The sequence below is a fragment of the Tasmannia lanceolata genome, unplaced genomic scaffold, assembly GCF_043159265.1.
Source record: "Tasmannia lanceolata isolate RefF3 unplaced genomic scaffold, GAP_Taslan_0.1 ptg000013l, whole genome shotgun sequence".
Classification (NCBI taxonomy): Eukaryota; Viridiplantae; Streptophyta; class Magnoliopsida; order Canellales; family Winteraceae; genus Tasmannia; species Tasmannia lanceolata.
The window spans coordinates 33,991,358-34,014,357 of NW_027518690.1; the positions used below are offsets into that span (position 1 = coordinate 33,991,358).

Consider the following 23,000-nt stretch of genomic DNA (forward strand, 5'->3'; position numbering starts at 1 on the left):
ATTGGTTGAGAGGAGATGGATATTTGATGTAATTGATCAAACAATTTATTGTGGTTGGATGGATTTATTTAGATTTATCTATTGAGCATGGTTCTGTATATTGCTAGTCTTGCATGCTTGTGGAGGTTACTTCACAGGTATGTTGCGCTGTTATGTTCCAAGCCATGGTAGGCAGTTTAGGGCGTGACAGAAAGGTAGTATCATAGCCTAGGCTTTAGGTCCTAGGTGAAATTGATTTAGACTATAAGAGTGAGATTGAGTAGTTATGCAGCAAACTAGGAAGCGCTTGATGAACTCGTGTGTACCAGGGATGCTTGGATAACACATGGGTTTGATGTGCAATGAGAACCCTGTTACGAACTTTGATGCACTTGGGGACTCCTAGGAGGCGTCAAAGTTTGTGACAAGATAAAGAAATAAAAGAATATAATAGAGCTCCACGGGAGGATTAGGTTCGTTTTATATATGCTATGAATTCTCGTCCCTGTTACGAACTTTGATGCGCTTGGGGACGCCTAGGAGGCGTCAGAGTTTGTGACAAGATAAAGAAAAAAAGAATAAAATAGAGCTCCACGAGAGGATTAGGTTTGTTTTATATATGATATGAATTGAACTTATAGGATATTTTTCTGAACAAAATTTGTCACCTTGGATTATAGGATAGCAATTCGAGTTGCTAGTGGATCTCGCAATGGTTCTAGGAGACACAGTGGCAGAGGGACCAGTGCTCGAGCTATGCAGTGGATGGCAGACCAAGTTGATAATGGGGCCCTGAATAACTCAATTCAGGAAGAACCTCAAAACCATCAGGGACATAACCCTCAGCAAAAAGTATTGCAGAATGTTCAGCATCACCAGCTAGAGAGTCGGGATCCAGGAGTTCAAAATCCGCAGTTGAACGTTCAACAAGAACCACAGGTCGAGCTTCAGAATCCAGTAGCTCAAAAATCAGCACGAAGCAGGAAATCAGGCTGCAAACCTTCTGGATGAAATCCTCAACATTGGACAAGGAGAAGTGCGTGATCTTATGCGTGCCGTGGTGGGATTAATAAACCGCCTAGGACAACAACAACAACCTCCTGTTCAACAACCTGTAGTAGAGCGCCCCCATCAATCGCATGGGATTTCTGAGTTCATGAGACTGGCACCTAGAATCTTTACGGGTGCCACTACGGTACAGGATGTTGAGGCTTGGCTTTCTGGAGTAGAGAAAGCCTTTAGAGCTATGAACTGTGTCAGAGATGCTGAGAATATCAGATATGCCGGGTATACATTGGAAGGCAATGCCCTTCATTGGTGGGAGGGGATCAAGCAAATGAATGAGGGGATAACAGAGCCCTATACTTGGCCGGATTTTCGAGTAGACTTCTTGGACAGGTATTTCCCTCACAGCACCCTCTATCAAATGCAGAGGGACTTCATCCAACTGGCACAGGGAGACAGAATAGTGGAAGAATATGAGATTGAGTTCGACAGACTGTCGAGGTATATTCATGAACTTGTCCCTACTGAGGATAGAAAGATAAACAAGTTTGAGCAGGGACTTGCTCTGCACATTCGGAAGGGGATTGCAGGACCCCGCTTTGTTGATTATAACGATTTGGTAAAAAGAGCAAGAAGAATAGAAATAATCAATAGAGAATCGAACGAAAATTATCTACAGAACAAGAACAAGAGAGGAAGAGAAAATGGCAACCAAAATGTTCAGAATGTTGGAACTGAAGCGAAGAATAGACCTTCTGGGAATCAAGTCGTGCCTTTTGGAGTAGGCACTAAGAATAAAACTTAGGGAAATTATGGTGCACGACGGACTAATTCAAAGATAGCTTCAAATGATAGACCGAAGTGCACTCGTTGTGGCGGTTTCCATGCAAATGCCCAATGTAGGTGGGACCTTGGGGCTTGTTTTAGATGTGGCGTGAGAGGCCACAAGATTGTGCAGTGTCCTATAACTGGTGAGGAGGCTCAGAAAGCACCATCTCTGTCAGCTCAAACCATTCAGAGCCGAGTCATGCCTGCACCTTCTACTGGACAATAGAGGACAGGTGGACCGCGAGCTCCAGCCCGTTTATTTGCTCTCACAGAGCAGGGTGCGCAGGCGGCTGGCACCATAGTTGCAAGTATTCTACTTGTTGCTTCTTCTATCGCACGTCTATTTGATTCCGGTGCCACCCATTCTTTTGTCTCATCTAGTTATGTTGATATGCATGATATACTTACTATGCTTATGGAGTCTGAGTTGAATGTGAGTACTCCTGTCGGAGGAAGTATGATGTCAGAAAGAATATGCAAGTTGTGTCCAATCAGAGTAGGAGAAAGAGAGTTATTGGCTGAATTGATAGTCTTTCCTAAGCATGACTTTGATGTCATCTTAGGGATGGATTGGTTGTCTTTCCATTATGCTACTGTGAATTGTCATGAGAAGGTTGTGGTCTTTCAGATTCCTGGGGAAAAGGAATTTAGTTATGAGGGGAGAGGCGCCGGGCCAACCCCTAAGTTTGTGTCTGCCATGCATGCGGGGTATTTGCTAAGGCAAGGGTGTGAAGCTTATTTGGCGACTGTAATTGAAATCTCAAGTAAGGATTTGAGAATCTATAGTTAGAGAGTTGTCTGATGTCTTCCCTGAAGACCTTTCCGATCTACCTCCAGATAGAGAGTTAGAGTTTACTATTGATTTGGCACCTGGTACAGCCCCTACATCTAAATCCCTTACCGTATGGCCCCAACTGAAATGAAAGAATTGAAGGGACAGTTAGAAGAGTTGCTTGAGAAGGGTTTTATTAGACCTAGTGTGTCTCCGTGGGGAGCACCTGTCTTACTCGTAAAGAAGAAGGACGGAAGCATGAGACTTTGTATAGACTATAGAGAATTGAACCGAGTCACTGTGAAGAAAAAATACCTCTTACCTAGGATAGATGACTTGTTTGACCACCTTCAAGGAGCTTGTGTATTTTCTAAAATAGATTTGAGGTCAGGGTAACACCAATTGAAAGTAAAATCTGACAATGGACCAAAAACAGCGTTTCGTTCTCGGTATGGACATTACGAATTCCTCGTGATGCTATTTGGTTTGACTAACGCTCCAACAGCATTCATAGATTTGATGAACCGAGCATTTAGACCCTTCTTGGACAAATTTGTGGTGGTATTCATAGATGATATTTTGGTATATTCCAAGAGTTGGGAAGAGCACGAGCAACACTTCAGGGTTGTGTTGCAAGTGTTGAGGGAAGAGAAATTGTTTGGCAAATTGAGGAAGTGTGAATTATGGTTAGACACTATATCATTTCTAGGTCACGTAGTGTCGAAAGAGCGTAGTACTGTAGATAAGAAGAAAATAGAAGCTGGGGTGCGGTGGAGTAGGCCAAATAATGTACCTAAAGTTAGAAGTTTCCTGGCGTTAGCAGGATATTATAGAAGAGTTGTCGAGGACTTTTCCCGTCTAGCCGCACCTCTAACTCGACTGGCATGGAAAGAGGTACGCTTTTTCGTGGTGAGAAGATTATGAAAAGAGTTTCCAAGAGTTGAAACATCGGTTAGTCTCTCCACCCATTCTTACCTACCAGTCAGTGGCAAGGGATTTACTGTGTATGGTGATGCCTCTAAGAAAGGGTTGGTATGTGTATTGATGCAAGAAGGGAAAGTCATTGCCTATGCTTCGCTACAACTTAAACCTTATGAAGAAAACTATCCCACCCATGACTTGGAACTAGCAGCTGTAGTGTTTGCATTGAAGATTTGGAGACATTATCTTTATGGTGAAACTTGTGAGATCTTCACGGACCACAAGAGTTTGAAATATTTGTTCACTCAGAAGGAATTAAATATGAGACAGCGCAGATGGTTAGAACTTCTGAAGGATTATGACTTGACCATTAGCTACCACCTGGGAAAGCCAATTCGTGGCTGATGCCTTGAGCAGAAAGTCTATTGGGAATGTTGTGGCCATTATCACCTCCCAGCCACACATTCTGGAAGATCAGAGGCGGTCAGAAATTGAAATCTTCTATTATGATAAGTTGGCGTTCATCTCAGCTTTGCAAGTACAACCTACATTACTAGAGAGGATTAGAACAGCTCAGAATGATGACCATTAGTTTCAGAAAATCAGAGATGGTTTCGGGACCGAAGCTTTATATTTTTATGACTCTTTCCCATTCAAGGTTTTAGGTTTCGGTCTTGGTATGTGCTTCTCTTGTGATGACAATGGAAACAAGTCGGTTTCTGATGGAAATTTCGGTGGAAATCTATAAAATTACATATGCAAATGATGGACACTCAATATGAAATTTCATAAAGTGCTAGAATAAGCACAAACACAGACTAAAAGACCATCACACATAAGCAAAAGAAGAGCTAATAACAGTTTAACAACATTGAAAACCTAGTGATGTGTTGTTGTGCTCATATGATAATTCAGTACATATCACATTTCAAATGTCACTCATATAAATATTTATACGTATTACATATGAGAAAACGGTTCCTACACATATGTGTAGAGAGTTCTCTACACACTAGCTTAAAATACAGTGGGGGCCCACATTGTTTGGGTGATCCAAGCCATCCATTTTAAAGGCCCTCACATAGATAGGGTGTCTACAAAAAATCTGATCCATAGGATCATCCCAACCCTACGATTTGTGGAGGTAAAATAGGTGTCTTTAAACCTTCACAAATTAGTCCATTTTTTGCCTCCACAGTTCGAATGGTTAGGATGATCCTATGGATCTGATTTTTTGTGGACACCCTATCTATGTGAGGGCCTTAAAAATGAATGGTTTGGATCACCCAAATAATGTGGCCCCCACTGTATTTTAAGCTAGTGTGTAGATAACTTATCTACACATATGTGTAGGAACCGTTTTCTCATTACATATACCACATTTCACATGCTATTTATATTAATATAATCATGTAACACATATTGGTAAAAATGGAAATTTAAAGTTGTGTTACAAATTTACTTCATGTGTATTCAAAGCCCACTTGATTGCATCACTTTTCTGTACTTTTATCTCTCCATTTTTGCTATGGCATAGAATAGCTTGAACATGTGTATGTAAATAGAAACAAGAAATACAAGAATGATCAATGAAGACTCATAAAATCATAAATGGAAATATAAAGTTATATGCAGTGGCATACAACATCTAGATTAAGATGGGATATGCTAAAACACAAGGATGAAAATGAATGAATAAAGTGACGGCCTCCTGAAAACCATAAATTGGCAGACGTATCAATGCCAAAAGTTTACAGCAAAACCTCATACACCAGAAAAACCTCATAAACTAGCATTTATATTATCAGTTTATGGACAAATTAATATTGTAAACATGACTGGTAATGGAGAACTGGAAATTCGAAACAACCATTTCACAAATTTGATTTGTATTGAAATGAAAAATCACTTAACCACAAAATGAATTGCATGATATAACAATGAACAAAATTAACCAATTTATCAACTACAATTAAATAAAAGCATGAATATTATCCAAGTTCCTTCCGCATTACTCTGGTGCATGATAACCGAAGGTTCCCAAGACCCGGGTTGAATGAAGACGAGCAGCCATGTCAGGAGCCTGATTTGAAAGGTTAAAATCGGCAATTTTAGCTTTGAAGTCTTCAAACAGGAGAATGTTGCTTGATCTGATATCCCTATGTATAGTAGAAGGTTGAACTTTCTCGTGCAAATACTCCAGTCCCTTTGCTGCATCAACTGCTATTCTCACTCTCTGCATCCAGTCAAGAGTGGGACCGGGTTGTGCACCTTGGACTCCTTTCCTGCCTGTGGTTGCAGAAAGAACTTTAAATCAGTGTCATCTCAGATAAAATAAATCCTAATGAACATGTAACACCCTAGTTCTGATCCCACCAAGTAAGAACATGTTATGAGCCCACAAGGGAGGAACTAATTAATCAAAAACACCATACCATGCAAAATGTCATGTAGAGAGCCCATGGTTGCAAACTCATATGTTAATACACGAAGATTTCCTTCGACACAGTAACCCAGCAACTCCACAAAATTTTCATGCTTTAGTCTTGAAACCACTGAAACCTGAAGTCATAAGATGAATATGGTAAGAATTGAAAAGATTAAAGTCAAATAGGAAGAAGACAACACAAACATCAGTGAAGTGTGTGAAACAACCAATTACTCCAAAAGCTTAAGCTGTTAGAGTTGGTAATTATTTTATCATTTATACTTTAACACTCCCCCTCACATGTGGCCCTTCTTTTTAGGGTTGGCCTACACATGGCACATGTGGCCCTTCTTTTGAGTTGACCTAGGGATCAGAACCTATAGCTCTGATACCATGTGAAACAACCAATTACTCAAAAAGCTTAAGCTGTTAGAGTTGGTGTTATTTAATCATTTATACATTAACAAAGTGAATCCTCTTTCTTGCCCAAATAGATCATGTTTGATGGCATGTAAAGAGCTTGGGGAAGTAAAGAGCTTGGGGAAGTAAAGAGCTTTCTCGCCCCCATATAGATCATGTTTGATGGCAATTAAAGAGATTGAGGACTAAGGTTACAGAATGAAAATTTGCACAAACCTGGCTCAAAAATTCAACGTCCGACTCAGCCTCAGATGAAACATCAAGCTTTTTTATTGCCACAGCTTTTCCATTGTTTGAGGTCGCATAATACACTCTTCCATATGATCCCTCGCCGATCAAAGTCTTTGACCCAAAATTGTCGGTCTTTTCTTTCAGTTCATCTAGAGATAATGCAGGCACTTCAATGGGGGGCGGTGCTTTTTCTGGTTCACTCTTGGCTAGGGCAGACAGCTTTGATCCTCTTTGGTTCCCTGAAGTGCAACCATAAGTACGAAACATCCAAAAGTTTATGCCTTTCTAAACAAAATTGAATAACATCAGCATCAAACTCAGTTAGATATTGTAATATTTGAGTTGGTTGATACCCACAAAATGGAAAAGCATATGAGGAAACGAAATCATGTTTCAATATAAAACACACTCAAAATAGACTTTTCACAAAAAGAAAAAAACACGAACCAAAATCCTTCCTCATGTCCTTATGAGACTTATGATAACCATTATGAGGTCATATGATCTCACAAGCAAACCATTGTTAAAGATGATGGTACATAATATACATCTCCAAAAAGGACAAAGGAGAACAAGACAAATGGTATTGAAATGCAGTGCATATCTCTTGAAAGAATGAAAAGGAGTATGAATCCACCTAAGGAATTAAAAGACCCAGTTTTGAGATGGTTTAAGTATAAAAGCACATTTTTTTCCATAGCCTTGTCTCTTATAAAAGTAAAAGGTATTCAACAGTTTCATGGCTGAGTGTAGAAGCGAAGTCTTTGAACTGCTAGACAACAAAAATAAAATGACGCAAGGAAGTCAATATTTTAGGATCTCCCACTTGAAACTCCCTCTTTGCCTGAGGGCGCAAGCACCACTACAATTGAAGTGTTCATTTGGTAATTCCAATTTCTCAGGAGAGGCCACAACAATGAGGTTTAACAATAATGCTATTAACAAAAAAATGTTGTGCAGATGTCTTGCATTCTGGCATTGTGTAGGACCATGACGGACTAGTGTACGCGACACACACACAGTTCGAGCTACGCAGTCAGCTCGTTGGGGGTGTAGGGAACAGCGCACCCCTGCGGGGATTTCGGGGGCTGTGTCCTGGAAGGAAAATTTAATTTTCAGACTTTCATCAAAGGGTATTTAGGTATTTTTCTTCATGTAGTGGAATTGATATATAAGCCACATATTAGGGTTACGGAATTAGATTTTCTTGGGCAAGAAGAAATAGCTGAAAATCTTCTCCCATGGACGTAGTAGGCACACTGCTGAACCACATAACGTAAATCTTGTCTTTCTTGTGTGATTGTGTTCTTTGCTTCGTTTCTTGACGGTTTTTGCTACACATCGTGTTTGATCCTTATTTGAGAAGGTATTTCTCAGTTTTTCTACAAGGAAAAACAATGGTCATGGTTTGACATATTATCAGTACATGAATCCTCATACCAAGCTTATTTATGATAGGTGCTTGGAATTGATGGAATTTGCATCTCCAGTGTTTCTAAAATCCGGTTTTCTTCCATTCTCTTATCATTTTTAAAGATAAGGGCCTGTTTGTTTGGCAGGAAAATGTTGGAAAGGAAAACCTTTTCTAAGTTTTCATCAATTTCCTTTGGTTGCCCAGGGAAGTCTTTCCACCTAGAAGCGTGGTGGAAAGGAATACAATTTCCAAGATTTCATCAAATTCCCCTATTCGGTTACCCAAAGAAGGGCTTTAAGGATGGAAAGATTTTTGCATCAGGAAAGGGGGGGGGGGGGGGGGGGGGGGTAATCCATTATTGGTCCTAAAGTTTTATCACTTAAAACACCGGATGCCGCTTCCGTTTCCATCAGAAAAGAGACGTTAGGCAGCAGGGCATGTGGAGTCCGTTGGTTTTTGCCTTTTTGGTCATCAATATATGACTTATTACAATACACATGATCCCATAGCCATTGTGTTTTTGACGATTGGGCCTCCATCTTAGACTTGCTAGTAGAATATTGATTAATAATTTAATATACATAATGCATGTGGGATCCATTGTTTTTTGCCATTAGGACCTCTATCTATAGGCCCGCTATCTTTTTGGCACATTTGTTTTTGCCTTTTTGGCTGTTGGGCCCTCCATCTTAGTCCTACTAGTTGATTAGTCATTATTATAAGTGTGGGTCCATTACTTCTTTTGGCTATTAGGGCCTCTATGCAGACGCGCCATAGTTTTAAATTTCAATTGAAATGCTTCAATTTTGGTCAAAATGTCTCGGTTTTGACAACCACCTGCACAAAATCCACATGGATTCGTGTCAGTACATGCAAGATTCTGAAAATCCAAATCGAATCGTAAATCGTAACAGGGTTCGGATCGTAAATCGTAAGATTTTTTCAGAGATATCTATCTATCTATCTATCTATAATATATACTAAGCCAGTAGGATTCCAAAATGTCATTCGCTCTCAAAGAATTTTTTTTTGGAAAAGCTTTTCTTTTCATATTAAGTTTGCCGCCTAATTCGAGCTTTAAATTTGATCCTATCAATTTGGGCAACTAATTCCATTTCGCCCCCAAATTAGAATTCGTGCCCGCCTTCTAATCTGAGTGTGTCGTTGTCCCGTGTGAGAAATCTCACGAATATACAACGCACCAAATCTTCAATTTGGGAGGAGACAATAACGCATAGAGTATCTCTCTCTCTCTCTCTCTCTCTCTCTCTCTCTCTCTCTCTCTCTCTCTCTCTCTCTCTCTCTCTCTCGCGTCCAAGTTCTAGGATATGCTCAGAGATCTTTAGTGCAGGGTTCTTTTCCCTCTTCTTCTTATCCACCAAGAACCCAACAAGAAAAAAAAATGATTGTGGTGGGAGCTCAAGCCCACCATCGGCACCTATTTCCGACTATCATTAATATGTAATGGATTCCGGGTTTGTTCTTTTATTTATCTTTTTTGGGTTTTCCATTCTATCTCCCTTCTGATATCCCTTACGTTTTGTGCAGAGGAACTATCGACATCATTTTTATCATATGCTTCTCTTTCGTCTAAGCTTCTTCCTCTTCTTATTATCTGCCTATAATCCATTTCACAGGGTCATTGAAACTCACCATCTGCATCTCTTTTCCACCCAACTGATCATCAATAGGTAATTTCTTCCAGCTTTTATTTACTTTTCTATATCTTTTTTGGGGTTTTCATTTATTTTCTCTTTTCTGAGAAATAAACGCCTTGATTCTCAGTCATGGGATTGTTTTTGAGGCATGTCAAAGAAGGCAAACCTCCTTTCATTTTTCTAAATGTTTCATGTGCATTGAATTGCTCGATGTAATGCCTTAAAGAAAAACTTTTTCTGTACTTCTTAGGGTTTTTTCTATCCTACAAATTTCTTTCCTAAAAGAAAATCCCCTGAAGCACTCATGATTTAAATCTATCAAATAGAACTCCTTTTTCATGCCAAAATTCATAATTATATGAAAAATTGCATGTATATGCTCCTTTTTTGGTTCATGTGGTTCATGGCATCGTAATAGGACTGCTGCTCTGTTTTTGGAATTCAGACTTGCATAGGGTTTTTTTTAAGTGTAGACAAAAAACCCATTTGCTTAAAACTTTTTTTCTCCCTTCTTGACTATTATGCAAAAGATTAAATAAGATGCAATACTTCATTTCAGGATCCTTGCCCTTACTCAAGGGGTTTGGATGCAATGCTTCATTTGTCGTGGGAATGTTGGCGGTATGGACAAATGTTTTTCCCTTTTTTTTGCCTCCTAAACATGGTGTGGTGGTAGTTTCCATTGAGTGATACTAACACTGAAGATGTTTAAAAAAGAATGCCACGGTTTAAAAACCACTAAAGATCTAAAGGTTAGGATTACCCTATCGAGATGGGTTTTGGGGATCAGTATATTTAAGTTGGGGCCTAACAAATGAACCGTTTGGATCAACAAATATAATATGGCCCCAATGATAGTTTTATATACATGCAGGTACCACATAAGGTAAGACCCACCATTTCACGCCACAGGCTTTGATCGGTAGGGCCCACCATCTCTACCCAAAACCAAGCATATGGTGGGACCCACCATTTCACACCTGTTACTAGACCTACCATCTCCTACCAAATCTATGCATGGACTGGGGCCCATCATTTTCATCATGTTTTCACAGGATGTGTTCCCGATCTCTACCAAAGCACTGTGCATAAAATGGGCCCACCATTTTACAGCTCTTGTACTAATGTGACAGGCGCCATTAGTTTACACCTATGCATAGCATGGGTCCGGAATAATAGTATATATAATTGATTAATATATCAAATCTTATCGTATCCTTAATTGGATATTTGATTAGGTGGTAGATTAAGGAAGAGGGCTAGATTAAGTAACTGGATTAGATTAGGATTATCATCCCAAATCATGTCATATGTCTTTCTAAGTTTATCTTCTTGAGTTTTCCATATAAACACTCTTTGGGCTTGACTGTAATGCATCCAAGAATAATAGAAAGTCTTTGATTTTATCAATTTTATCATGGTATCAGAGCAGGTCGATTGGACCTAGCCTTGAGCACAACGTTAGCGATTCCATACTCCGGCGGAAGGCCAGGCCACCCCAACACTATCCCACCACCACTGCAAACCCATCTCCACCCGGGCACTAGTTCTACTCTTTTTTTTTTGTTTTTGTTACCTTCTTTGTTTGACAATTGGTCCTCTTTGATACCTACGCGGCCCATTTTCATCTTGCCTTCATCTAGTTTGTGCTTCCATCTCTTGATTCAAATCCCATTTCTCTGATTAGACTGTAAGGACTATGATTATGTGCTTCTTGCGCTCTTCTCCACATTGCTATGTGACTCTTGTCTTTGGATTTTTCTTTCTCTCCGTCATTTTTTATAAGGTTTTACAAAGCTGCACAGGACTTCGACATTGGCTCTCAATCGCACAAGAAAACGATGTGGAGAACTCCAGTGCTAACCCTTTTTTTCTCGAGTCTGTTTTCAATCCACTTTTGTTTACCAAAGTCATATGCATGTATGACTCATAAATGAGGCCTGTCAGTAATCGACAGATGCAGAGAATTCACATCATGCCCATGGGAAGAGCCAAATATCTTTAGGGTGGAAATTTGCACACCCCTGTCTTAATCTCCAAACATTTGTGTTCTGTCCTTATCACAGTCCCTGCTCCTTGAATTGAAAAGTGCACCCCATTTTATTCAACTTTTTCAAAATCCCCCGATTCATTTAGATACTCATTTTCTTTCACGTACTGCTATCCTCATCTCGGCTTAAATATTATCCACCAGATTTGATATCAACACCTTGTCAAAAAAAAAAACACTTTTCTTGCTGATATTTGTTGCCCCACAACGTGCTATTTGTCGCTTCTCCTTCATATTTTCCCAACTTTTCTCTATTTTTTCAATTTTCATCTCCTATTCAGTTGAGGTGCCTTTCTTAAGGTACGTGCCAAAAATAAGTCCTCTACTCAGTTGAGGTGTCTCGATTTCGAGGTGCGTGCCTAGAGAGTAATTTCCAAATCCATGAGGATCGGAAAGCCGACTCATGATGTCTTGGTCCATCGTGACCCATTCTTACTCCCCCATCAAGGCTTGAGTTATTCTTGCCCATTGTGGCATTGGTCCATAGTGACCCATTCCTGCTTGCCCAACAAGGCTTGAGTCAATGTGTAATGATTCATCTCTTCGCGACACATCAAAAATCGGTGTTTCCATCGCCATTAGACATTCGGTAACAACATCAAATGATCTCCGTCATCAACTTTCGATAGAATGCATCTAATTGGCAGATTTCGAATTGATAGATTTTGATTAAATTTGTAATTTGGGGCATTCCGACTTTGAAGACATTTGTAATTTAAGGAATTCTATTTTATTGGGGAATTTTACTGTAATCAAACGTATATCGATTTTCAATCCATATAAGTTTGAGGGGGCATGTTAGAATATATCAAATCTTATCATATCTTTAATTGTTGATTTGATTAGGTGGTCGATTAAGGAAGAAGGCTAGATTAAGTAACTAGATTAGATTAGGATTATCTTCCCAAATCATGTCACGTCTTTCTAAGTTTATCTTCTTGAGTGTTCTATATAAACACTCTTTGGGCTTGACTGTAATGCATCCAAGAATAATAGAAAGTCTTTGATTTTATCAATTTTATCATGTGTGCGTGTGTATATATATATGAGAAAAGGGTTCCTGCGCTCGAGTGCTGGAAACCGGGGGGGGGGGTCACATTAGGGGGGGTTGATCCTAAGCATTCATTTGACAGTTCCCATCATGGATGGGGGGATGTACCAAAAATCAGCTCCATTGGACCATCTTAGGGTGTCCATTTGTGGGGGAGAAAATGGACAGATACTGTTTGTCCACAAATCTGCCCATTTTCACCCCACAAATGGACACCCTATGGTGATCCAATGGAGCTGATTTTTGGTGGGCATCCTATCCATGAAAGGGCCCATCAACTGAATGCTTTGGATCCCCCTCCCCCAAATGTGGCCCACCCCTGTCAGGAACCCTTCTCTCTCTCTCTCTCTCTCTCTCTCTCTCTCTCTCTCTCTCTCTCTCTCTCTCTCTCTCTATATATATATATATATATATATATATATATATATATATATATAAATGAGAAAATATTAATAATATAAAAAATTCAAAGTAAGAATAAAATGAGTAATTATCTATTTTTCATTCAAACTGTTAAATTAAATATAAAATTTCATTATTAGTAATCCAAATTTCAATTTAAAAAAAAAAGTAATCCAAACTTGTGGCTAGTGTTGGTAGAAGTAGAAAGGAGAAGGAGAAGGAAAGAGGAGAGCAAGAAGGAAAGAGGAGAAGGATAGAATTAGGGTTTTCTTTACTTGTTAGGTTATAAGTTGGGGCGGCGGCCGAGGGTATATACGATTAATTTATAATCGTAAAGGGACTACCACAAAAAAACAAGTGAACAAAAAAGAATCATAAAAAATCATAACAATCGTATGATTCAAAGTCGAATCGTACTTGAATTGTACAATTTTTACGAAAAAACAATTCTTCCTTCCGATTTGTATTGTTCAACTTCAACCCTTAGAAGTAGGAATCTTCCCTCGGGATGCCGCTCACGACTCGGAACCTCGATTCGGCGCTCCTTAGGAAAGAGCTTCCAGGGAGCGCGATCCCAAAAAGATGGAAACCACTCCCATGACGCTCCCAACCTGCTCCTATTACTCCACTAGTACTATCATCACCAACTTACTTGCATTAAACAATAACTGTTCAAAGTACTTTATTGAAGCAACACGGAGGCATCTTCAAAAGGCCATGAGGAAAGAGCGCATTAAAATGAAGAAGGTTAGAAATTGTTACTTTTGATGTACCTGAATTTTGAAAAATATGATGATTTGTACGAAGATAGGTAGAAATTACTATTTTTTGATGTACTTGAATTTTGAAAAACATCATGATGAAAATATTACAGTAACTCCCACGACGCTCCCAATCTTAGACTTTTCTAGACCTCCACGCTCGCCCCCCCCCCCCCGCCCTCCCTGCACCCACTTCGTGCTTCTATGGTTCAACCCTCGATTCGACATGATTTGTACGATTCAAATCATAAATCGTACGATTCCAGCAACATAGAGTACATGGTTTTGGTCAAAAATTCGAACGAACCCTGGACAATTTTAATGTGGGCCCCATGGTAGGTACGCTCAAGTGAGCCGGTTGTGAGATTAGAGTCCTACTTGGAGTAGGAAAGAGGAACGAGATAGAGGTGGACTTCTCCTCTCCCTCTCTCTATCTTATATAGGATTTGATTCTATTAAAACCGTGAAAAAAAAAGAAAGAGAAAACAAGAGAACAAAAGAAGAAAATAAAAAGAGTGTAAAAATATCTCCCCTTTCTCTTCGGATTTTTTTTAATTTTCACTCTTGCATCTCCTTTGAGTTGTGGGGTTTGGCAGCCGGTACCTGAATATTAATGACAAAAAAATTACATGCGTTGGTAGCTTAAACAGGAATCATCCTTAACTACAATATCTAGAAGGGGTTTTGGGATGAGAGTATGGAGATTTTTCTTCCGTTGCATGGGCAGTCCGCTTTGGAGAGAAAATCCACAGCTCCGTTGGCCTCTCTCCACATATGAGATATCTCCATTCTGGAAAGTGGGAGAGGAGGTCTTTGATTTTGTTGAGAATAGGAATCATCTTCCAGGGACAGTTATATGAGCTTTGAATTACTTTGACCGTGATCATGGAATCCGATTCTATCCATATTCTGTCAATCTTATGCTCGAGCGCAAGGATAATGCCTTGGTAGATAAATATGATCTCAAGCTCGTGCATAGGGTCTGAAATTCTACATTAACTGAAAGAAGATCCAGGATGGAGCTGGTACTATCTCTAAGAAGGCTCCCTATGGCTGCTCGGTGGCCTTCGGCTTCGAGAGAGGCCTCAGTGTTGAGTTTTATGACTCCATCATCGGGTTTTAGCCAGTGGCAGTATCTTGGGCTGCGGGTGCTGCTGCATATGAGACAATTTAGATTAATTTCAATCTATTGGTTTTGATCATTCAAGATGTCATCAAGTTGAAGAAATTTTAGCCTTTCTGTGACTGTTATTAGAATATGGTGAAGGACAGTTTGTTTATGAGTGGTCCGGCGCTCATGTATTCTGGATTTCTCTCTAACCAGATATGATAGATAGAGACGTTGAAGGCGAGTTTGATTGCGGTGGTGGTCTAGCCTCTCCCTTTGAAAGCGGATCGAAACCACTCCACCTCATCCTTAAACTGTTTTTTCGGTTTCCTTCTTGTTGCAAAACACCATAAAATCGACCTCCAAATCCAGGAGGAAAATGAGAAGGCGAAAAAGAGATGGTCAGTGTTTTCTGATCCATGGTTGCATAAGGGGCAAATTGTTCCTCGATTGCTACCAAAGAATGTGAGATGGTCATGAGTACTAAGTTTGGTGAGCAGGGCATGCCAGGCAATAAATGAATGTTTCAGAATATGGCCCGGAAACCATATAATCATTTGTGTCCAGTCTACATTTTGATTTTTTGTTTGAATTTGCTCCCAGGCACGTCGAATGGTGAAATATCCATCTGGTGTAGGCTTCCAGATTAGTTGGTTGTGATGTCCAGGGGACAGGAGGGCGGAGGAAAGGATTGGCCAAATGTCTGATAGTGAGTGCTTCTCATATACTGGATCCCTATTGACTTTGTGGAGGAGCTGGTCCAAAGTTGCCTTCTTAGATACTCACAATGCAGATTTGCCTGTTGAGCTTTGGTCAGAAATCGGGCCATTTGAGAAGAAAAACTCTGGTGATTTTTTTCGACAATTATAAATAGGCACTATAAATTGCCTCTGAATTTGTGACGTAGGGCGATGGGCCAATGCATTCGGGTAAAAATTTCTGATCTGATTTAGATCTGGAAATTGGGATCAGATCTAAAATCTACAAGGGAAAATGGGCTGATTTTTAAGATCTAAATCAGTTTTGTGTAGGATTTCTAAGGAAAAATGGGCTGATTTTTCAAGGATTTAGGGACTAGTTTCCCAATCAGTTTTTATTTTTCAACAAACTATCAAGGGAAAACGAGGTCTACGAGCAGAAATTAAAGATTCAAACAGAAATTCATATGATCTAAGAACATGAAAGAAGGATAAAGAAGAGAGAATTGGATAGAATTCTCAAGATAGGAAAAGGAAATTACATACTCGATGTGATCTTGCACTCGACAAGATTTTCTCATGTTGAAGGTGCCGGATCTTGCACTCGACAAGATGAACCGACGATCCGAAGAGGAAATGCACACCAATTCATGACGGTGCAGATCTCTAACGGATGAAACCTCCATCTCCTCTCTTGGAACACCTCAAAGCCCCCCTCCAAACTCCAAAAATTTCAAAACTCCGTTAAACTCTACCCCAGCCCCTATTTATAGACACTTTAACCCCTTAAGTGGATGAAAACACGTCAATATGATGATGTGACACTCCACTTAAGCACACATGCACACTTACACTTTTCACTTGTATATACAATTATACACACTTGCACCACTACCGAGCTGCATCATAGCCTTCTTGCTTTTTAGTCCATCTCTAACCTAACCAAATCTTGGTCGTCGATCCACATTCACACCATGCCAAGGCATGGCTTGATCTACATCAATTTGTGATAATTTTTCTAATAATTGTTTGGCGGTAATCAAAGGCATCATATAACCTATAATAACCTTTAGGCCACGTTTGGATACCCACAAGATTTAGATTTGGATTTCTCACATTTGCAGTTGAGATTTGGAACTTGATCAGATCCTGAGATTTCCAAATCAGCTACAACAGTGAAAAAAAATCCCATTGCCAAATCTGTTCTGCAAAACATTATTTGGACATCAATATTTGTGGCAATTACCTTCACCCTCGCTGCTCCTCGACCTTGCTGCAGCAGCAGCCAGATGTCCCTCCCTCTCTCTCTCTCTCTCTCTCTCTCTCTCTCTCTCTCTCTCTCTCTCTCTCTCTCTCTCTCTCTCTCTCTCTCTCTCTCTCTCTCTCTTGTACAACATGAGCATGAGGAAGATCGATGTGTTTTGTATCCAAAACTCAAATCCAAATCCAAATGCAAAAGCATGAGGTATCCAAACGTGGCCTTACTGCCCACTCCTTATGCTACTATTTGCATTTGCCGTTACCAGTCATGGAGAAACACTTTCTCTCAATTTTGAAAGTATCATCAATTATAGAGATAATTACCACACTCAAAATAGAAAATCATATAAAGCCAGTGTCGAACAAAGCCAACCAATATTCATAATAGGCAATGACATAATAAGTCCGCATCATCATAAATTCTGCACAAGATCGATGACTGAATATAAACAACAAGCATGAAGAGGCACAACAACAAAAAATTATGCTATAGGTCTTGTCTACTTCTAATTCTAAAGTGTACCATTCAAGAGACAACTTTAACACTTAAGATATAATGACTGAGCAGCCCCAGGAAATTGTAAAAGAATAAGTTTGTGTTTGCAAACAAGTATATGGAAAAGATAAATTACTTACCACCTGCAAAGTCCTTTGTGCTTTTAAGTTCATGGTCATTCTGGTAAGAGTCTTCAATGTGACGAGTACAACAGAGCCAACGCTTCATCCTTTCCTTCTTGTTTATAGCTCTTTGTTTGTTACACGGGATCCCCAGACATGCAAAGAAGCGAGTGGAAGTTGCATGTGCCTGTCTCTAACCACAGCCAAATAAGTCGTATAAGTTATAAAAGTATTCAGTAAGCACTTATACAAATTTATGCACTAGCTTCAACTTCAAGCTTTCAATTGGCAAGAGGGACATCTATTAAACAAAATGGCAGACAAAAATCAACACATGTACTCAACGATGCTCCTCAATTACTATTATGAATAACATTTGCGGTATGGTTAATTTTGGGGACTGGGTCTATTGAGAGAAAGCATGATAAACACAACGGAAATAACTTTATGAACTCTGAACAGATTAAGGAAAAGAAACCCATTTCACATATCTGATCCTTAACGCAGTAAACATGTAATTTTGACATGGGCCTACAGAGACACCAAGAATGACTTCCGCAAACATGATGGTAATCACAGAAAGCAAGACATAAAATAAATGAAAATCAGATTAAAAGATAAACCAAGAAGTCTTTAGGCCAACAAGACTTGATCCTTTATAACTACGGATTTGCAAGGCAATTTCACGGAAAGCCATTTTGCAGCTGGCTTTTGCATGTGAGGATGGCCACATCAGATCAAATCAGCCAATAAAGTCAACCTCTGTGGCTGTTCTCACATGCAAAAGCCATCCGCGAAATGGCTTTCCGCGAAATTGAAATTGCCTAGCAAATCCCTAAACTATGACTTATAAATAATTTTTTAAGTGTCACAATTGTGACATTGAGGACCTTCCATATGAGCTACAGGAAACCCCCTTAATGGCTATGATTAATTGAAAAATGAAAAACACCATTAAACCTCACCAATAAACCTCGGTGTTGGATTTCACCCACCATCAATCAATAGAATTTTTTTTTTTTGAAATGGTCAATCAATAGAATTTAAGGAAACAAATTTGGAAAGTATCTCAATCTCGCGCGAACAAAAGTGCATATAGAAAAATATCAGCACGATAGGGTTGCATAAATAAAGAAAAAATGTGTAGTTCTTTCAATAGAAATGATCAATCATCTAGTCCTCATCATAATTCAAAATTCCAAACCAACAGAATCAAGCATCATAGAACATAATAACCAGCATCAAATTCCAATAAAAAACCCTTAAATCATTCAATTTAACGCACAAAGAAACATAAAAAAGAATAAGGGAACATTTTGTAACCCTTAATTTGGAAGAAAGGGACAGATCTGTAATAAAGACGATTTCAAAAATGATTCCACAATTCAACAAGATAACTCGAATACAAGAAAAGAGAAGAACCCTAGGAGAGAGACAAAATAAATAAATAAAGAACAATCAGAAATAGAAACGTGATGAAAATAAGGGAATTTTTTTAAATCTAGTAAAAGTACCTTCTTTGTTGAGCGTATAAGGATCTTCTTTCTGTTCTGTTATAGGATTCGTTTCTTCAGGGGTTTTCGGGATCAGAGAGAGAAAGAGAGAGAGAGAGGAGGATATATCAAAAAAATATATAACGGTTGTAAAGCGATAGGTGGGGTAGAAATGATTTTATTGCCAACGCGGAGCTTCGCATTGAAGTTATCGTCCCTGGTTTACCAATTAAGGTGGTTGAATCAATATTATCCCTGTCCCTTTTGTTGGGGTGCAACTTGGGTTGGGCTCAACCCAAACTCGACGGGTTCAACCCGATTTTGGCTCGGGTTGGGTTAGGGCAAGCGAACCCCATTTAATTTCGAGTTGGGTTAGGGTTGAGGCATTGGCAACTCGACCTGACCCGAACCCGACCTCCATCCTCTAATTTTATCTTAATTTCCTTTTGGGTCATTGTATTTTTCTATCTGGCCCAAGGTGAACATGAACCAACCCGACTCAACCTAACGTGATTTCGGGTTAGATGGGTTGGGTTAGGGTTGACCATCCTCAACCCGAGCCTCAGGGTGGGGTGGGGTGGGGTTGGGGTTAGGGTTAACCATCCGTCATCTAGTTTTTGGCAATTTGCAAATAAAGAGAGAATTTTGCAAATCAGGTCATGCTTTTAATTTATGATCAAAATGCCAACTGTAGATTGATTTTGACACATAAAAAGACCAAAATGTCCTTCTTGGCAAAATGATGAAAATTACGTAGTAAAAGACCAAAATACCGTACATGTTATGCAATGTGTTTTGATAGGGTGGGTCCCACCAACTCAACTCAAACATATACATTGGATGGGGCCCACCATTCTGCCTCATGATTTGATACGGTAGGTGTAACACCTGGCCCCGCACAAACATATTAGGATTTATTTATTTATTTTAGGGATAAATACATTTACACCCCCTCTAGTTTCTGACACATCCACTTCGACCCCGCTTTGGATTCGGGTATGGGTCCCACATTATTTGGATGATCCAAAGCGTTCATTTGATGGGTCCTGACATATACAGGGTGTGCCCAAAAAATCAGCTCCATCGGATCATCCTAACCCTTCAATCTATGGACGAACCTTCAGCTGAGGGGGCAAACCTTAAACAAATTGAAACTACAGGGGTGTATTTGTCACTTTTTAAACTACAGGGGTTGGAGTGGATGTGTCAAAAACTAGAGGGGGTGTAAATGTATTTATCCCTTTATTTTATAGATGGGGTGTCATTATTAAAAATCAAGTATGTGAAATTTTTCCAATAGGGTGCCTTTATCATAAGAGGCCACGATTATATTCTATATGTTTATTCTTGGATCTAATAATCAGATTTAGACACATCATAATTCTCAAAATCAACTCCCCATGAATCTAGTGGACCTTATTAGCAACCCATCGATTTTACATCCTTGTATAAAATGGGCTAGGATCATCCTATGGTAATGTTATTTTGGGAATAACCTAATTGCTATATGACCCATCAAATGGACGGTTGGATCATCATATGGTGCAATACATATAGCTGTTTTGAAAAGTACTGGACTATAAGGGATTTCACCATATACAAATCATTGTAGGTACCTTTGTCCGGTCGTTCAACATGGGCTATTTGTAGGGCTGCAACTCGGGTCGGGCGGGTTGCGTTTTGGAGAACCCAACCCTACCCGAGAAATATCTCGGATTGGGTCGGGTCGGGTTTTTTTTCGGAAAACCCACAATTCCCAAACCCGGCCCTACCCATGATAAATCTCGGGTCGGTTCGGGTCGGGTCGGGTTTTTTCACGTTGACGCAATTTTTTAAGGAAAATTCTTGTTTGGCAAGGCAACTCAACTCATAGAAGCAGAAATTACACTCACATTACACTTGAATCAAACAATGATGTAATTACACTCACATTACACTTGAATCAAACAATGCTGTAATCAAACAATGTTGTAATTACAATCAAACAATGCTGAGTCAAACACTTGAATCAACTCAACTCATAGAAGCAGAAATTACACTCACATACAGTAACAGTGGGTGCGTGGGTTTTCACTTTTAACTTTTAACTAACAATAGAAAAAAATGTACATACTATAACTTATGTAACTCGGGTCGGGTCGGGTCGGGCCCCTTCAAACCCGGCTCGACCCGAAACCCATGAAACCTGAACCCAACCCAGGGTATTTTCGGGTCGGGTCGATGCGGGTCGGGTAAAACCCGGCTCGAGTTGCAGCCCTAGCTATTTGATCCGGTATTCTATTTCAATAGGTAAGTGAAAATAACATTATTTTGAAATGGTACTACAATCCACATGCACAAGAACTAGAGTCCATATAGGAATCGTTACTTCATGAGATTGGGTTATGGTTTTGGCTATTAGACGTGGCACTTAATTACTCTTGCTAGGTGGAAAGTTACAAAGATCTGCTCCTAAACTTTCTCTTGGTGGTGATATAGTAGTTATGCCAGCTTTCTTCCTATTGGCTAGTAAGAATCCACACCTGTTAGGATTCCAAAATTCAAAGGAACCGTTTACTCTTGCAAATGAAATAAGAACATTAAACGAAAAAAAAGGGGCAGGAAGAACTACTGTTGGGTTAAAAAGAAGGCAAGAAGAAGATAAAGAGGTAGGTGAAAATTCCTTTTTTATATCATTTATTAGTACTTTTATAAATTATTAAGTGCAATATTGCTATGTATAATGATCTTGTATAGATATTCCTAAAAAAAAAAACAGAAGAAGAAGAAGATTCCCAAGATAATATGAAAAATACAAATTCAATGTCTATCATGTTGCTTCTGGATCATTCATATACTTGGTGTTCGGTGGGGGAAAATTTCTTGGCACCCTTGACGGGTATAAGACAAACACTTGATAGAGTATGCAATATAAGACATCCTTTTTAAATTGCTAAATTACTAAAATACATGTAAAATTTTAAGGATAACCTTCACAAAACCTAGTAATCGGCACTACTAACGCTCATTCTGGGGTTCGATTTCATCCAAACCTATTAATTTTAGGATACAATTCGGATTGGACATGCCCTTAGACAAATGCCCTCCATGTCAGTTCTACAAAGGATGAATAATTATCTTCTAAATCTTAGTTAGAGGTAGTAAGCTATTATTTTGAATCTATTCTTGCTGCTTAAAACATGAAGTGATTACGAAAAATATAGAATCTGTGAAGAATGCAGATTCTCAGGGACAATTGTCGATTAAAGAAGCCCATGTGCCATCTAGGACCTATTCAAAGAACCTCTATAGTTATGTAACTTATGGGACAAACAACTGATTTCTAATGCTATGTTCCTTACATGTGTGGCTTGCATTTGGCTTAATTTAAATCATGTTATTCTAAAGATAATTTCATTTTTAAAGGTTTGTGAAAATTGGTTCTTTTTTGCACATCTACTGTTGGCTGAATGTTCACTAAGATAATGCCTTGATGCCAATAAATTGATGCTATTTAAACGCTCACGATACATGCTTGGCCTTTAACTCCCTGGACACGAGATGAAACAACAAGTTGCTTGGTATAAATGCCTATGTTATAATAGATCTTAACGTTGCATGCCTCATTAGAAGGATTTTAATGTACTTAATATGTTAATGTACTTCAATTGTTTTCATGATTCCTAAGTGTTTAACATGTTTGCATATTTTTGCAACATAAGAAAGAAATGATTTAAGGGCCATTAGCACTATGTGATGCAGCCCACACCCATGAGGTTGACAAGTTTGAAGCTCAGATGAACCATCCTAAGCAAGTGAGAAGGTCAGCCCGCTTCCAAGCCCAACACAAGGCCCATATCCAACTTGAATCCATTAAGCATAAAGACCACCATGGACACGCTGATCGAGCTGGAGTCCTGCATT

The 23,000-nt window shown here is 39.3% G+C and overlaps 1 protein-coding gene across 1 annotated transcript in view; it reads right to left on the reverse strand.

The window, feature by feature from the left end:
- LOC143890031 (PTI1-like tyrosine-protein kinase 3) overlaps positions 1–19,277 on the reverse strand; it is a 34,623-nt gene extending 15,346 nt beyond the window's left edge. The window contains exons 1-5 of the mRNA XM_077394538.1: positions 19,119–19,277; positions 17,623–17,797; positions 6,570–6,823; positions 5,941–6,067; positions 5,521–5,794 (exon numbers count right to left, since the gene is read on the reverse strand). Coding sequence (XP_077250653.1) covers positions 5,521–5,794; positions 5,941–6,067; positions 6,570–6,823; positions 17,623–17,710 — 743 coding nt within the window. The 5' untranslated portion in view covers positions 17,711–17,797; positions 19,119–19,277. The remainder of the gene's footprint in view (positions 1–5,520; positions 5,795–5,940; positions 6,068–6,569; positions 6,824–17,622; positions 17,798–19,118) is intronic.
- Between the last annotated feature and the right edge of the window lie 3,723 nt (positions 19,278–23,000).